Genomic DNA, 17,198 nt, shown 5'->3' with positions numbered 1-17,198 from the left:
GGTGGATCCCAGTCGGGCACATGCGGGAGACTGTCCAACTGCCTCCCAGCTTCTAACTTTGGAAAAATGCAAAAAAAAACAAAAAACAGTCATTAGGGCAGAGACCCGGTTGTTAAATTACTTGAATCCCACCACTGTATTAGAGATTCCTTTGGGTTTCTCATATCTCACTGTAAACCTTTTTTGAAATCGTTTTCCTTCCTGAACCTAAAGGAGCAAGCTACAGGCCAGAGGGAGGAGGGGAGACCAGAAATCTTGGAGCTGGAAGTAGTTTTTCCAGCAGGATGCCAGGCCCCGCAGCACATGGCTGCTGAGGAGGACTTCCAGGTGGAGGCCAGCAGGGCCCCGTGGACGGGAAGAAGGCAGGAAGGAAAGGGAGAGGACTCCTTTCTTGCTCTTCTTTTAGCCTCTGCTGTCCCAGCATTACCAGGGCTAGTTCAACTACTGAGTCCAACTAAATTATGGAGTAGATAAGCTTTTATGGGCCAATGTGGGAATCAAAACACCATGGGTAACATTTCTTTTTCTAGTGAAAATCAACTGATTTTAAATGACCTTTTTATAGTGGAATCAGTTTACAAATTGAGATTCCCTATCTCTCGGTTGTCAAATTGGAAAAGTCACATCAGAGCCAACATAACAAGGAAGTTCCACAATTTTGGGTTAAAGTAAAGTTTGGGGTTAGAATGAACTGGGGACTTGTTCAGATTTCCCACCCTGCACCCACCACCTCCCATCTCCCCATCTAAGATAGGATGCATCATCTCTCAAATACAGGCAGGGTTCCAGCCTAAATACAGCCAGACGCCCCCTCACAGAAAAACCTAGTTTCTACCTCCCCTGGGGCAGAAGAGATCACTATTTTGGCTTAAAATTTCTCTCCTCCAGCTCCTGCTAAGCCAGATAAACAATGATTCTGTTGTATCAACAAAGCACTTAATTAAACCTAGAATAATATCAATTAGAATTCACAGATAAGGCAGTTCCAGATTGTAAAAACCCTGGAATTAAAGTGTCCTGGGTTTCATTAGTTAAAGACTCCTTGAGAACAATGAGTTAGGGAAACTGAGGCATAGAAAACTGAATGACTTGGCAAAAGTCACCAAATGAGTCAGTCCCTCACAAAAGCCAAGACTGGAGAGTACAGTGTTCCTTTTCCTAGTCTAATGTTTACTAGCTATTATGCTAATTTACTAAATAAACAGGAGAATGTAAAATCTCCTTCCATAAAGTTGAGGCATAAAAAAGTGGATGGAGACCAAAATTTGTGACAGGGAGAAACAAAAAAGCTCTTTTCTGGCTTCCAAATAAACCATATCTTCACCAGACCTCCCTGTGCTGCCCTCCTAAAACTGTCCACTCAGTATTTCACCTGCACCAAATTGCCTTTAGAAGATTAATAGACCAGGATGTCAGGTGGCCAGGAAGCATGTGATGAACCCAGGTGACCGGCACGTGAACCACTGGGCAGACTTGTGCTGGTGGAACCGCACTGTGGTTGGGTCCCTTTTGCTCCTAATAAAGAAGCCATGCAGACAGTCCACGTTGTTGAATCGAGAGCCCCGTGTTCCATCTGGCCTCCTGACAACTAGAGGCTTCCTGCTTCTCCGGGAAACCTGGACAGAGACAAAGTCTCAGAGTGGGACCAGCGGATGACCAGGGTGGCCAGCCTCGCACCAGCTGGGTCCCCTCCAAGTTGACAGAATAGAAGAAGCCCCAGTCCACTCAGATCCCTCCAGGCAGCTCGGTCATAGGGAGCCCAGCAGAGTTCCGTGCCCCCCTCAGCCCCACCTGTGTCCCCATTCCCACTGCCCACTTGTAGTCCCACAGGCTGCCATGGGCAAGGAATACCAGCCTGAGAAAGCCAAGCACTGGGAAGCTTGCCTGGCCCTTCAGCCCATAGCTCCTGGCCCGACTGGCTCTTTCCAGTATTTGGTCCATACACACAGCAGGGGACGTGGCCAGGGGGGAGCTCAGAATCTCAGGTCTCCTCCCCACCCCTGCCCCAACACCCAGTAACTAACTACATCTCTCAGATCTATCCATCCTCTCTGGGATTCAGACCCCCACCCCCACACACCCAGGGAAGTGATGGGACAGACTCTCAGCCAAGTAGGGGGCCTAGTGGTATAAAGGAAGGACTAACTCTTTTCCTTTTGTTTGCTCACAGGAGGGGGACAAATGCCCTGTGTTCGCAGAGGTTTGATGTGACAACTTGATAGACCACATAGGCTTTCAGCAAAGGCCTCCTGCCCCTGCTCTCCAAGCATTAAGATAATGGCGGGGTGTGTGCCCCAGCACATTTCAGATCTTGGCTATGAGATCTGTTTTCTTTCTGTTTTCTTCCTCCGGCTCTCAGCTTGCCCACAGGTTCCCACAGACTCCTGGCTCTCAAGCAGAATGAAGTTGTGAGCTGCGTGGGAGGCAGACAGCGAGAGTGTTGCAGCCTCCTTAATGAGGGACAATAGCTTTTCTTGGGGCCATGAAGCTGCAGCTACAGAGATGGGGAACCCCAATTAGAAAGGAGTGAGAGAAGTAAAGGGGAGGGCCTGAGGGGCGCCTATAGGACAGATCCGTATCTTTGGTGGCTCTGTGGGATCCATGGGTGGAGATCTAGCTGGTTGGGTTTAGATCTCCTTTCCTTCTTAAGGTAAGGTATCCCAGTGACTGTAGAGCCAACCCATGCTAGTGACCTTGCAAAATACACCAAGTTGAAAGGAGGAACAATTGCTGGGGAGAAGCATTTCTCCTTGAGTTTGTAGCTCAGATACAATCCAAGAGTAAGAAAGAAAACAATATTTAATTTAACAATGTCCTCTGCAAGTTTGGCTACATTATATATATATGTGTGTGTGTCTGTGTGCATATGGATATTTGTACACAGCTGATAGCTCTCTTTTGTTCTGGCTTTCAACTGAATCACTTTATGTTTACAGCAAGATAATACTCCTGGATTTTCCGTGGCTCAATCTGTCAGAGTATAAGATTAGCTCTTGAATTCATTAACAGTCATCTCCCTTTAAATGTCAGATAACGTTTTAAATGCCAAGAACTTACGCAACACCTTCTGTGCAATTCAAATCAGCTTTACCAAATTAACTCATTAATCTTTATTGTTTCATTTACCGAAGAAAAAGTCTTCCAGGTGTGTTTAGCAGAACATAAAAATATTGAAGTATTTATGGGACATTAATACAGATGAAGAAATGGGTTTTGATTTTCTGCTAAACGTTTCACCCTCCCATCAGTCTTATGATCCTTCCCACAAAAGCATGCACAGAAAAGAAACAAAAAAGCTCTGGGCATCTCTGCTTTCTTCTCCTTCCCCCATCTTGATTCCCTTCTGTCTAACCTTGTGTTTTCTTCTCCCTTTTGCACTGTTAGAGACCTTGACTTCTGTTCACTACTTTTTCTGCAGTCTTTGCTCTCAAAATAGCCCAAGAGCTGCAGGTGTCAGTTATGAGGACTCAGAAGACAGGGGGGTGCCTCACATGGTCAGGGATGGGGCCAAGAAGGCTGGGGCAGAACAGGCCTCAAGAGCAGGAAGTCTACTTTCCTTTTCAAAGAATCCCTGCCTGGTTTTACCTCTGAATAGTCAGATACACTGACTGCTAGATATAGATCTTTACAGGACTGGCTCCTTATTGTCACCCAGCTCTCTGCTCAAATGTCAGCTCCTCAGAGAGGTCTTCCCTGGTCATCCGATGGCAAGGCCCACACTGTCCCCATCCTATCATCATTTCATTGTCTTCATAGATTTGTCGATAACTAAAATCACCACCTAAAAAATTATTTATGTGTTTGTCTGTCTGACACATACAATATACAGGCAGTCCCTAGGTTACAAACAAGATAGGTTCTGTACGTTGAAAATGTTTAAGTATTTATAGGCACAGAAAGGTAAAAATAAATACTATGTTAAGACAAACATCTCTCTAAGTTGCATTTAATAGGTAAATGTGGCCCTGGCCGATTGGCTCAGTGGTAGAGCGTCGGCCTGGCGTGCGGGGGACCCGGGTTTGATTCCCGGCCAGGGCACACAGGAGAAGCGCCCATCTGCTTCTCCACCCCTCCCCCTCTCCTTCCTCTCTGTCTCTCTCTTCCCCTCCCACAGCCAAGGCTCCATTGGAGCAAAAGATGGCTCGGGCGCTGAGGATGGCTCCTTGGCCTCTGCCCCAGGTGCTAGAGTGGCTCTGGTCGCGACAGAGCGACGCCCTGGATGGGCAGAGCATCGCCCCTGGTGGGCGTGCCGGGTGGATCCCGGTCAGGCGCATGCGGGAGTCTGTCTGACTGCCTCCCGTTTCCAGCTTCACAAAAATACAAAAAAAAGAAAGAAAGAAAAATAGGTAAATGTGCCTGTTTCAACTTACATATAAATTCAACTTAAGAACAGATCTATAGAACCTATCTCATTCATAACCCAGGGACTGCCTATAACTCAATAAATATCAGTTTGATGAGTAAATTAAAAACCACCCCCAACGCATGGCCTTCTTTCCTGGTTTCAACTATCTTTTTCTTCTCTTCTCACTACCTCTCAGAATCATCTTTATATTATATATTTCATCTTTTGTTTTCTCCCATCTCCCAAACCCCCTTTTACTATCATTTATTTGTTAGAACCCTTGAACATAATGAGCAAAAACAGTATTTCACATTCCAGTAACTATAAAACCTTCACTGAATACATTCCGTTAAGCTAGAATTGATGGCCCCTAAACATTGGAGAGATGAGCTATACAGTCAAGAGAATTGTTTCATCAAAAGATTTATAGGTCAAGTGATTTGGCAGGGCTTTTCTCAAAATCTCACAACTCCCCACTCTTCAATATGAACCCCACATAAGGAGTTAAAGTAATCCATCCATTGGAACTGATCTTGGCTATACCTTTTGTCCTCTAGCCTAACACATAATTGTCTCTTGGAGGTAATGGAGAAATTTCCTTTAAATCAAGACTGTCTGATTTCTATTACTCCGCCCAGTGATTCCTGTGTGATTTTGGAAACCAGAAAGCTTGAAATGCTTTGTCTGATTCTAGCTTGGATGAAATGCTTTCATTTGATCTAGAAATGGGGAGGGGCTGTCTCACCCTGTGAAGCTAATCAGATATATTGCTTAGGTGACAAAATATATATATATATGTATAACTGGATATGTATTTGTCCAGAAAACTCTTTATCTTTCGCCACATTTCAAAACAAAGGAAAAGGCTGTGGATGTTCATTGAAATGATGGCTGCTTGCAGAGACCCACCAACTGTTAATTCATCATTAATACTTAAAAGTAATAGAAATGTTATGGGAGGGAGTGTTTACGACAGCCAGAGAGACAGACATCCTAGAGTTAGTCTCCTCAAAAATATGGAAATGATCAAATCCACACCCAGGGTGATCTCATGGCACACTAATGTATGTGACCCCAGCTAATTAGCCCTGAAAAATAACTTTCCTTTTGGGGAATGAGGAGCCAGAGCTACATGACGACAGGCCTGTGCAGGTCAGCATATACTTCCTGTGAAGGGGTCTTCATTGGCCTTCTGCATTTGAACTGAGTTGAGCCATGACATGTAGCTTGTCCCCAGTGCAATTGTTATTCTTTTGTTCAGAAAATATGTATCAAGGGTGTATGCATTTCCAGACCCTGTACCAGGCACTGCTGTTACATGGGAACAGAATAGTCTGGTTCCTTCATGAAGCTCACAGTTGCCTGGGAAGGATAGGTAGCTACACAAGCATGAGCATCATTGTGGACAATGGTGAGTAGTGCTCAGTGTCCTGGGATGTCATGGGGAGCAGAGATGAACCAGATCTGAAGGATGAAGAGGGATTAGAAGGGAGGCGTGTATTCCCAGGGGAAGGAAAGGCACATTTGATAGTCTTGTCCAGGAACTGAAAGGTCAGTGTTGATAGCAGCCCTTTAAACTTGCTGTTTCCACAGTGAGGTAAACACTTCCCTCAGAGAGCCCCACAGAACCTTCCTTCACCTTCTGCAAAGCTCAGACATTGCTCTCTTATGGGACCCTCGTTGGCAACCCTGCTTAAAACTGCAGCCTCCACCACCATTCCCAAATACTCCTCCCTTCGCTCTCTGTTTTATTTTTCTCTGTATCACAAATCACCCTCAGACATAACTTATGTTCCACTTGCTTATTATCTCCTCCCTCTCAGTGGAATGTATGTGCAATTTTCATGAGTGTGGAGACTTCTGTCTGCTTCTTGCATTGCTGTATCTGTTCTGCCAGGCACAGAAAAGGCACTCAATAAATATTTGTTGAATGACTAAATGAGGCAGGAGAGATAGTCCAGGGCCAGACAGGAGAGGGTCTTGTAAACCTTTTAAGCAGGTTGGCCTTCACCCTGAGGGGAAGGGCCTCTGAAGGTTTTGAGCAGAGGAGTGATGTCCAGTTTGTATCCTGGAACGATCACCCATGTTGCAGTATGGGGTATGGGCTGGAAAGCAACTTCAGATCCAACTTTGTAGCGCTCTGAAACATGATACCCCAGGGCCTACTGGACTCCTCTAACAGCCCATTCTTCCTTCCCTCTCTGAGGTATGTGTTCAAATCACACTTCCTAACACAGCAAACACATTTTAAGTTTGGAAATAAACTAGAACCTCACTATAACTTTATTTGCTGCAAGGCAGATTTGATAACTATTCATGAAAGCTATAGCAGTATCAAAAATGTCATTAAAAAAGGAATCATGGAGCCCTGGCCAGTTTGCTCAGTGGTAGAGCACCGGCCCAACGTGTGGATGTCCCGGGTTCAATTCCCGGCAAGGGCACACAGGAGAAGCACCTCATTTGCTTCTCCACACTTCACCCTCTCCTTTCTATCTCTCTCTCTTTCCCTCCCCCAGCCAAGGCTTCATTGGAGCAAAGTTGGCCCTGGCGCTGAGGATGGCTCCATGGCCTCTGCCTCAGGCACTAGAATGGCTCTGGTTGCAACAGAGCAATGCCCCAGATGGGCAGAGCATCGCCACCTAGTGGACATGCTGGGTGGATCCTGGTCAAGCGTATGCGGCAGTCTGTCTCTCTGCCTCCCCACTTCTCACTTCAGGAAAAAAAAAAGGGAATCATGGGAAGATGGTGGTTTCAGCTATACCACATACCCACTGTGTGGCTTTGGGCAAGTTACTTAACCTCCTGGAGCCTCCAGTTCATCTGTGAAATGGGAATAATAATACCTGCCTCACAGAGTTGTTGTGAGGACTAAATAAAGTGATGACAACCCTGGAACATAGGTGATTTTCTCTACTCTCCCATTACACCAGCGCCAGGCATGAATTAATAACCAGTCTCTGATTCTTCTGTGTACACATGGGTCCCCTGTGTCTTCTATGGTAAAAATAGGTGTTACTATTAGTGTTCCAATGATGAAAAATCACTTTCTATAAATATTTGGGGATTTGGACGAGCTGTGGTCGCACTGTATATCATTCCTATCAAAGGTGGGCTTTCTGCTTCTCTTCACAGGGAGCCCAGCAGTCCTTGGAGGCAGCAGTTCAGAAGACAGGAGAGCCTCAAAGTTGTATAAATAAAGGAATGATATGTTCAAACAGAAAAGAATTTTACACGCGCAAGCTGCACATCGACATGACGCCGTTCCTGAAGGTGATCGCACACTGAGAAGACGAGGGATTTTATAGGCACATACACAGTCATTCCAGTTAATACACTTCTGCATGGTACAAAAACAGCTTCAGAAGTCCCTCAGTGTTCCTGCTTTATCAGAAGGGACAGAAAATAGGCAGTTTGTAGTAGATGCAAGAAGGACAAATTAGGACAATAATCACAGCCAGCTGTCGAGGACAAACCAGTTGGGTGTCTGGTTTGGATGGTGGGGGATAGGGAACAGAGAGGAGAAAGGATAAGCCTGAACTTGAACTACCTTATAAAACAGGCAAATATAATCCATTTTATCTTAACAGTAGCTCAAATCATTGTTGCTGTTTTGCCACTGTAACTTGGTAGAGCTGATATTCCTACTACAGAGAACTACACATGTATTTAGAAATCAACTGCAAATCCTCTTCCGGATGTCTGATCTTGCTTTCCATTCTCCCAAGCTCTGCTTCCTATCTAGTGAAGGGTTGAGAGTTCCTGTTGTGGGGGTGCGTTTGTCCATCTTCGCAATACTCCTTCTTGCCCCACCTAACACAGCAACTGGCATGTGGGAGGTGGTTAATAAATGCCCTATAAATTGATCCCCTTTTTCATCCTACAGCTCTCTGGTTTAAGGTCCTCTTCCTACCCATTCTTTGCCTGCCTCAGAGCTGAATGAACTAGAAATAAATGGTGATGGAGTAAAAGAAAGTGATCAGGAAAAAAGCAAGGCTTGGCATGGAAAGATCTCAGATCCTTCATAATATCCTCAAGGACAAAATCCCAGCCCTTTGATAAGAAGTGACTAGGAAAAACAGAAACAGAGAAAAAACCAGATACTTTGTGGCTTTTAGCCAGTGCTGTAAACTGGCAGGGGATTCAGAGACCATAAGGTTCACCCTCCTAACCTCAGCTAGTCCGGAGTTCTCATGTTACATTTTCTCTGGGTGACTCAAGTCTCAGCTCTGCAAGGTGGGGCTTTGTTTAAGAGTAATGTATTTATATTTGCCCCAGATCTCTACTCAGCATGTCTGGGCTCTGCTTTCCTCTGTTTCCTCTTAGATAGGCTCTTCCCTTATGATGGCAAGATGACCATTGCTTCTCTTTTCTAGATCATTCTAGAACTGCATCTCATTGACCCAACTTGGTCCACACACCCATACCCAAATGAATCACCATGGCCATGAGAATGGAATACACTGATTGGCCCAGCCTGGAGCCACAGGGACTAGAGTGAAAAGGGAAGAAGTGCCTTTAAAAAGAAAACAGTCTTAAAATCTGAATAAGAGAGAATGATTCTAGGCAACAAAAAGTATTTGCTCCAAGCATTCAAAATTATTGCCTTGATTATTACTTATTATATTAGTTTGGTATAGCTACTATAACAAAGTATCATAGATTGAGTGGCTTAAATAACAGAAATTTATTTTCTCGCAATTCTGGAGGCTAGAAGTTCAAGATCAAGGTGTCAGCAGGTTTGATTTCTTCTGAGGCCTTTCTCATTGGCTTATAGATAGTTTTCTTCTCCATGAATCTTCACACTATTTTCCTTTGTGTGTGTCTGTGTTCTAATCTCTTCTTAGAAGGACACCAGTCATATTGAATTAGGGCACGATCTGATTACCTCGTTTTACCTCTTTAATAACCCTATCTCCAAATGCAGTGACATTCTGAGGTACTGAGGTTGAACTTCAACATATGAATTTTGGAGGAACAAAATTCAGCCCCAAATATTTATGTTAATGAAACTAGCCTTTTTTCTTTGCAACAATTTAGTTCTTCCCTTAGGGCTTGAAGAATTGTGGTTGGTACTTTCTGGGATGAGGTGTCATCATCATTGTCACTGTTCACTTATTCAACCTACAGTGAGCATCTACTACCTACTATGTGTCTGCACTTTCTGGGCATTCGGGATACATCATCAGCAAACAAAGAGATCCTTATCCTGCTCCAGGCAATGTGTATAATATGGTAAAGGCGATCATTGCTATGGAAGTGAGATAAGGATATATTTATGGAGCATGTAGAAACCGCAGAATTCAGAGTATGGAATTTTACAATAATTTTTTGTATATTTAGTGTCCATAAGGCTTTTATGTTGTATTTTTGTTCAAGTTTGGCACCATGTTATTATTACACACTATATTATATATATATCATACACTATATACATATAATACACACATTATATTATAGAGAAAAAGTCATTGTCATTCTTAAGGCTCACTTTCCAATCTACCCTTGTCCATACTCACAGAAATTATAATTTTGCCTGCTTCTACAGGGGACTCACAGAGCACAGACTAGACCAGTCCTTGCCCAAAAGATGATAGCTTTTCTTGGGAATGTTCAGTGTTAATAACGCTCCATAGGTAGACCTTCTTGTTGACATGGTAGCTCCAGGGTTCTTAGGGATAGACTTGTAGAAAGACACAAATTGCAAGGTTGTATAGAAAAGAATAGTGAGTTCAAACAGAGAAAGACACACAGGCTGTCCTCAGCATCTGGAGCTATAGAAACCAACTCATTCTATACCAGCGGTTCTCAACCTGTGGGTCGCGACCCCGGCGGGGGTCAAACGACCAAAACACAGGGGTCGCCTAAAGCCATCGGAAAATACATATTTATTATACAATACATTTTTAAATAAAATATGTATTTCCGATGGCTTTAGGTGACCCCTGTGTTTTGGTCATTCAACCCCCCCCCCCCCCGCCGGGGTCCCAACCCACAGGTTGAGAACCACTGTTCTATACATTTCATTCCTGCATTTCCTGTCCATCCACAGGGTACTTCGTTCCTTTTGCCTGGTGCATGCAGGAAGCTCATTTCAGGACAAAAGATGAGATAAAAATACTGAGGCAGAAAAGGGGCATGAAAAGAGATGCAAATAATCACAATTACAACATCACCGACCAGGCTCTGTTGTAAGTTTTACATGCAAGAACTCATTTAATTCACAAAATGAATCTAAGGAGTAAATAGCACTATCTCATTTTACAGATGAGAAGACGCAAATGTCATGTAGTTGATAAATAACAGAAACAAGATTCGAAGTCAGGCAGCCCAGCTCCAGAGCCCATGTTTTCAACCATCTGTTACAAAGCTTCACTGCAGATCCCAACTGAGTCCTACCCAATCAGAAGCCCTGCTTACCATGTTAGCTAAGCAGCCAGCACAGCTTCTTCTAGAAAATTCCATCCCTGAGTACTCATCCAGTCTGCTGATGGAAGATTTTTCTGACCCTACAGGACTCTGCCCTTCCTCCCACTCCCACCTGCATTCTGTGGGGCCAATGTAAAGCTTTCTCTCCCAGTGATCATTCAGGTCCCCTCAGATAACATATACTGAGCATCCTCTGTAAATCAGACACTGTGTTAGGCACAGACAGAGAAGGCAGAGATGGGCTGTCTCCATTTTTGACCTCCCTAGGAGCCTATAATCTAAGAGGGAGATAAACAGAGAAACAAATGCTATCAGTACAATGTGGTAGCAGAGGCAGGCCCAGGTTGCTATGAGAGAGTTTCGTGCATTTCTTAGTTACTACATATGGACTCCTCAAATTTAAGAACCTCCTTATAGAATTGAATACAACACTTTCAGCCCATTTTATAAAATAATCTTATCAGGCTTAAATTTGGGGAAACGTGATTGATCCAGAGTACATCTGGGTTCACAGAAATATTGAACCATGTTTTTAAAAATTTATTTTCAAAAAAGAAATGGAAATAGATGAATAAATTAAGATAGGGATTTTTCCCCCCAAGAACTTTAATAAATTATTAGGGTTAGGTAGTGGAGAAGAAAATAGCAATAATGCCAATGAATGCCAGCTACAGAATTGAATATGCTCATACTCGACATTGACCTCCAGGGGCAGGCAGGTTATAGCCAGATGTGAAGAACTGGGAAAGTTCCACCTTACCTTCATCACACAGACAGTTGCCACGTGGTGCCCTCAAACACGAGGTAGAAATCAGGCGTGAGACTTTGGGCAGCACTCCCCACCCCCACCCCTCTCAGTTTGGGGCCAGCCCGAGGTTTTACTTATGTAGGCAGAGGATGACTGTCACTGCCACTGAGTCCTGTGGCCATGTAGGGGAGGGACAGCATGGATTTCAGTGAGTGGAAGTAACAGGGAAATAATGTTTGGCTTAAGACATTGTTCAGAGATGGAATGGGCCCTTCAGGAAAGAAGTTCAGGTGCCTAGAGTCCTTTAAACACGCTTTCTTGGCCACTGGCAGGAGAGCTATAGGAGGATCACAAGCTGGTTTCAAAATGCAAAGATTCGCCCTGGCCGGTTGGCTCAGCGGTAGAGCGTCCGCCTAGCGTGCGGAGGACCCGGGTTCGATTCCCGGCCAGGGCACACAGGAGAAGCGCCCATTTGCTTCTTTACCCCTCCGCCACACTTTCCTCTCTGTCTCTCTCTTCCCCTCCCGCAGCCAAGGCTCCATTGGAGCAAAGATGGCCCAGGCGCTGGGGATGGCTCTGTGGCCTCTGCCTCAGGAGCTAGAGTGGCTCTGGTTGCAACATGGCGACGCCCAGGATGGGCAGAGCATGTCCCCATGGTGGGCGTGCCAGGTGGATCCCGGTCGGCGCATGCGGGAGTCTGTCTGACTGTCTCTCCCTGTTTCCAGCTTCAGAAAAATGAAAAAAAAAAAAAATGCAAAGATTCCAGGGCACTTGAATAATATTTCCAGGGGAAAAAATTTAGCGTATTGGGTCTATTACATTTCCAAGAGAAAGTAGCCCAGGATTAAGTAGACTATTATCAATACTGAAGCCCAGGATTGACTGAGTCACCTTGTAATGCTTCTGGGATTTACTTCCTCTTTAGGCGACAATAGAGGTAATAATAGTGAGATCTCCATACGTGCCTCTCAACAGTGAGGCAAAAACTATATGAAATAATTTTCAAAGAATGTTCACATCTATAAAGGATTCAGTTTATAAAGGAGAAAGTAACATTGATTTATCCTTGCTAAGAGCCAGACCCCTCACATATGAACCTTATTTAACTTTTCCCACCCCCTTCTTGGTAAGTGGGGAGATTGTCACTGTGCAGATGAAGAAACTGAGCCCTGGCCGGTTGGCTCAGTGGTAGAGCGTCGGCCTAGCGTGTGGAGGACCCAGTTCGATTCCCGGCCAGGGCACACAGAAGAAGCGCCCATTTGCTTCTCCACCCCTCCGCCGCGCTTTCCTCTCTGTCTCTCTCTTCCCCTCCCGCAGCCAAGGCTCCATTGGAGCAAAGATGGCCCGGGCGCTGGGCATGGCTCTGTGGCCTCTGCCTCAGGCGCTAGAGTGGCTCTGGTCGCAATATGGCGACGCCCAGGATGGGCAGAGCATCTCCCCCTGGGGGGCAGAGCACCGCCCCTGGTGGGCGTGCCGGGTGGATCCCGGTCGGGCGCATGCGGGAGTCTGTCTGACTGTCTCTCCCTGTTTCCAGCTTCAGAAAAATGAAAAAAATAAAAAAATAAAAAAAATAAAAATAAAATAAAAAAAAAGAAACTGAGGATTGGTGAGATGAAATGATGAATGGTGGCAAGGCTGGCAGCTGAGGGAGCTGGGATTCAAAGCCACAAAACCTAGAATACCTGCCTGACCAGGCGGTAGCGCAGTGGATAGAGTGTCGGACTGGGATGCAGAGGACCCAGGTTAGAGACCCCGAGGTCGCCAGCTTGAGCACGGGCTTATCTGGTTTGAGCAAAGCTCACCAGCTTGGACCCAAGGTCACTGGCTCGAGCAAGAGGTTACTCGGTCTGCTGTGTCCCCCCCCCCCCCCCAGTCAAGGTACTTATGAGAAAACAATCAATGAACAACTAAGGTGTCGCAATGAAAAACTAATGATTGATGCTTCCCATCTCTCTCCGTTCCTGTCTGTCTGTCCCTATCTATACCTCTCTCTGACTCTCTCTCTCTGTAAAAACAAAACAAAACAAAAAAAACCTAGAATACCTGCTATTCGTGAGGTCTGTTCCTGTGGGGAATTTAATTGAACGTCTTTGTTTTGGCTTCAGAACCCGGGAGAAGGGTGGAGATTTAATACATTTTAATCTTAATCACACAAGGGTCTGGGCCATGTAACTTTAAGTTCTCACCTGTCTTTGGAGAGAACCTTATACCCTCATGCACAGCACCCCATCTGAGCATGGCATTTCTAAGCCCACCGCAAGCTTTCATGAGGAACTGTGGGAAGGATGGAGGAGCAAGGGGTGCAGGAGTCAGACCTGGGGCTCCTGTTGGCTGTGAACCAGCAGCTGTATGACCTATTGTTGAACTCAGTCTTTCCATCCGTGAAATGGGAGTGATAATAAATATTGTATAGAATTCTTAAAAGGCTTAATTACATCTAAAAGACTAATTTCAATATTTTATTAATGATAGGAAAAAATTAGTATCTCATTTGAGAGTTTCAACTTCAAGATGAAAAGGAAAGAGTGTACAACTTTTCATGTGTATTAAAAAGACCCCATACTACTTTAAAAAACAAAACTGATTGGCCCTGGCTGGTTGGCTCAGCGGTAGAGCATCGGCCTGGAGTGCGGGGGACCCGGGTTCAATTCCCAGCCAGGGCACATAGGAGAAGCGCCCATTTGCTTCTCCACCCCCCCCCCTCCTTCCTCTCTGTCTTTCTCTTCCCCTCCCGCAGCCAAGGCTCCATTGGAGCAAAGATGGCCCGGGCGCTGGGGATGGCTCCTTGGCCTCTGCCCCAGGAGCTAGAGTGGCTCTGGTCGCGGCAGAGTGACGCCCTGGAGGGGCAGAGCATCGCCCCCTGGTGGGCAGAGTGTGGCCCCTGGTGGGCGTGCCGGGTGGATCCCGGTCGGGCGCATGCGGGAGTCTGTCTGACTGTCTCTCCCCGTTTCCAGCTTCAGAAAAATACAAAAAAAAAACCCAAAACTGATTTATGAAAAAGATAAGGTATCCTGTGTGCAGGCCGTGGGACTTGGAATCCATGCCCCAACTATCCCTCTGGCTTCAGTGCTGCAGTTTGTGTTTACAAAGTGTTTGTTTCTATTCCCACCCCTTATCCCCTCCCCCCACCCCTCCCAGCTCTACAATACCACACACTGCCAGTGCTCTTTGTAATTACAGCTTAGTCATATCCCTGGTTTGCTTGAGATTTCTTACCACGTCCCCATTAGCCTTCCGGTTAAATCCCAGGATCAAAGATGTATTTATTTTCTAAATAGAAAAATATAACAAATGCAATATTTTTAAAGCTCCAAATTGCAATCTTTAAGATCTGGCGGGTGTCTGATTCACACTTTCCGGGCACTGCAGACACACCACACTATCCCTACCAGCACTCGGGGTTTCCTCTGCCGGGACCTGCCCTACCTCCCCTTCTCTGCAAGACTTAGCACCAGGTCCACTGGTAAACAAACCTTCCTTGGCCTAATTTAGCTTCACCTCTTGTGAAGTCCTGCAGAAGCCTGTCATGTTCTGTCCAACATTCATCACACTGCCTTGTGACAGTTGAGATTTCTTGTCATTTTTCTTCAAGTCAGTGAGCTTCTTACAAATAGATCTTTCAGACTGGTGCCTCAATGCCTAGCACAGTGCCTGGCACACAACAGACTTTCAGTAAATGTTCATGAGCTGAATGAGCAAATGACCTGGCCAGAAAAACAGAGCTGGGATTTGAATTGTCAGTCTTTTAGTTTGTTTCACTCACTCAGCTTAGCTATTTCATTTGGAATGCCTATTAAAAGTGACAGATAGCATTTTGTTTAGTTTTAGTTCAATTCAGATTTTGAATCCAAAATATACTCAGAAGGTTTATAAAATTTAAGTATAAAAGGGTATGTCTCCCAGCTGCTCAGTTCCCGCTGCCTGGGACTCCACTGTTGATAGCTCCTGAATTGTCGTATGCATATATGTATAAGCCAATACAGATAGATAAATGCACAAATAGATAGATAACTTTATATACATTTTAACATAATTACACACATTGTTCACAGTCTTACTTTTTTTTACTTAATATAACTTGGAGTTCTTTTTTATTGATTGGTTGATTTTAGAGAGAGGAAAGGGGAGAGAGAGAGAAGCAAACATCAATTTGTTGTTCCACTTATTTATGCGTTCATTGGTTGATTCTTGTATGTAACCTCACTGCAGGTCAAGCCTGCAACCTTGGTGTATCCAGAAGATGCTCTAACAAACTGACCTACTCAGCCAGGGCTCTTGGGAGTTTTTTCTTTGTTACTTCATAAAGAGATGCTTTTTTAACAGTTGCATAGTATTCCATTGTATGAATTACTATAATTTATTTGACAAGTTCCCAATCAATGAGACCTTTAGGTTGTTTCCAATCTGTTGAAATGAATGACTTTAGGTATGAGTTATTTCACATGTGTGTTCATATATGTAAAAATGATAGCTTTTTTACACTTTTCTTTTTTACTTTTTTAAGACTTTATTCACTTTAGAGAGAGGGGAGAGAAAGAGAGAGAGTAGGGTGGGAGAAGCAGGAAGCATCAACTCCCATACGTGCCTTGACCAGGCAGGCCCAAGGTTTCAAACCAGGAACCTCAGCGTTCCAGGTCGACGCTTTATCCACTGCGCCACCACAGGTTAGGCATTTTTTACACTTTTCTAAGCAATAGACAGAATTTTTAAATAAGCATATTACTTTTTCTAACAGGAACTCACCAAAAGATTCTTTCCAAATCTGTGACTCACTTCCTCCATCTTTCCATCTGTGAAATGAGGAGACTACTTCTCGCTCCTGGAGGCTCAGAGATGCATGTTGTTAAGATTCAAGCTTTATCCTTCTTGACTTCGAAATTCTATCAAAGGGGAAAGCTTATTTCTCCCTTTTAATCCAATTTCCTGTTAGATCAAAAGGATTTATAAACAGGAATTTTTAAAAATTTATCTTCATGCCAGTCTTCTAACTTAGCAGTTTAATATGACTGAGGCAGTTTTTCCTGTAATAATTTTTTTTTAAAACCTTTCTTTCCAATTATGCAGGGATGAATATTTTACTGCACTAGGCCAAATTTGCTTTGTCTCCAAAATGAAAAGTGCAAAAAGAAAATTACTTAACGGCTCTAGCCTTTTTATGTCAGAGTATTGCAAGAGCTGCAAACTCACTAAGTTAACAAGTGAGAGAAATACACAGGGTTAAAAGTCATCGAATGAAAAAAGAATATCAAATAAATTAGCACATAATTAATTGTCTCTTCCCAAAGCAGCTTGGGTGTTTGATAATAAAGTAAGAAACTGATTGGCCCTGGCCGGTTGGCTCAGCGGTAGAGCATCGGCCTGGCGTGCGGGGGACCTGGGTTCGATTCCCGGCCAGGGCACACAGGAGAAGCGCCCATTTGCTTCTCCACCCCCCCTCCTTCCTCTCTGTCTCTCTCTTTCCCTCCCGCAGCCAAGGCTCCATTGGAGCAAAGATGGCCCGGGCACTGGGGATGGCTCCTTGGCCTCTGCCCCAGGCGCTAGAGTGGCTCTGGTCACGGCAGAGCGATGCCCCAGAGGGGCAGAGCGTCGCCCCTGGTGGGCGTGCCGGGTGGATCCCAGTCAGGCGCATGTGGGAGTCTGTCTGACTGCCTCTCCCCATTTCCAGCTTCGGAAAAATAC

The 17,198-nt window shown here is 44.8% G+C and overlaps 1 protein-coding gene and 1 non-coding gene across 5 annotated transcripts in view; both read left to right on the top strand.

The window, feature by feature from the left end:
- KIAA2012 (KIAA2012 ortholog) overlaps positions 1-17,198 on the top strand; it is a 134,473-nt gene that overhangs the window by 83,714 nt on the left and 33,561 nt on the right. For all 4 annotated transcript variants that reach the window (XM_066346462.1, XM_066346463.1, XM_066346461.1 and 1 more), the window contains one exon: positions 7,478-7,615. In XM_066346462.1, coding sequence (XP_066202559.1) covers positions 7,478-7,615 — 138 coding nt within the window. The remainder of the gene's footprint in view (positions 1-7,477; positions 7,616-17,198) is intronic.
- TRNAA-AGC (transfer RNA alanine (anticodon AGC)) lies at positions 11,898-11,973 on the top strand. Its single transcript has one exon. It is a non-coding gene; the product is annotated as a tRNA-Ala (tRNA).

This window comes from Saccopteryx leptura, chromosome 7 (genome assembly GCF_036850995.1).
Source record: "Saccopteryx leptura isolate mSacLep1 chromosome 7, mSacLep1_pri_phased_curated, whole genome shotgun sequence".
Lineage (NCBI taxonomy): Eukaryota > Metazoa > Chordata > Mammalia > Chiroptera > Emballonuridae > Saccopteryx > Saccopteryx leptura.
The sequence above is the reverse complement of the archived record's forward strand: the minus strand, read 5'-3'. Positions and strand labels throughout refer to the sequence as shown.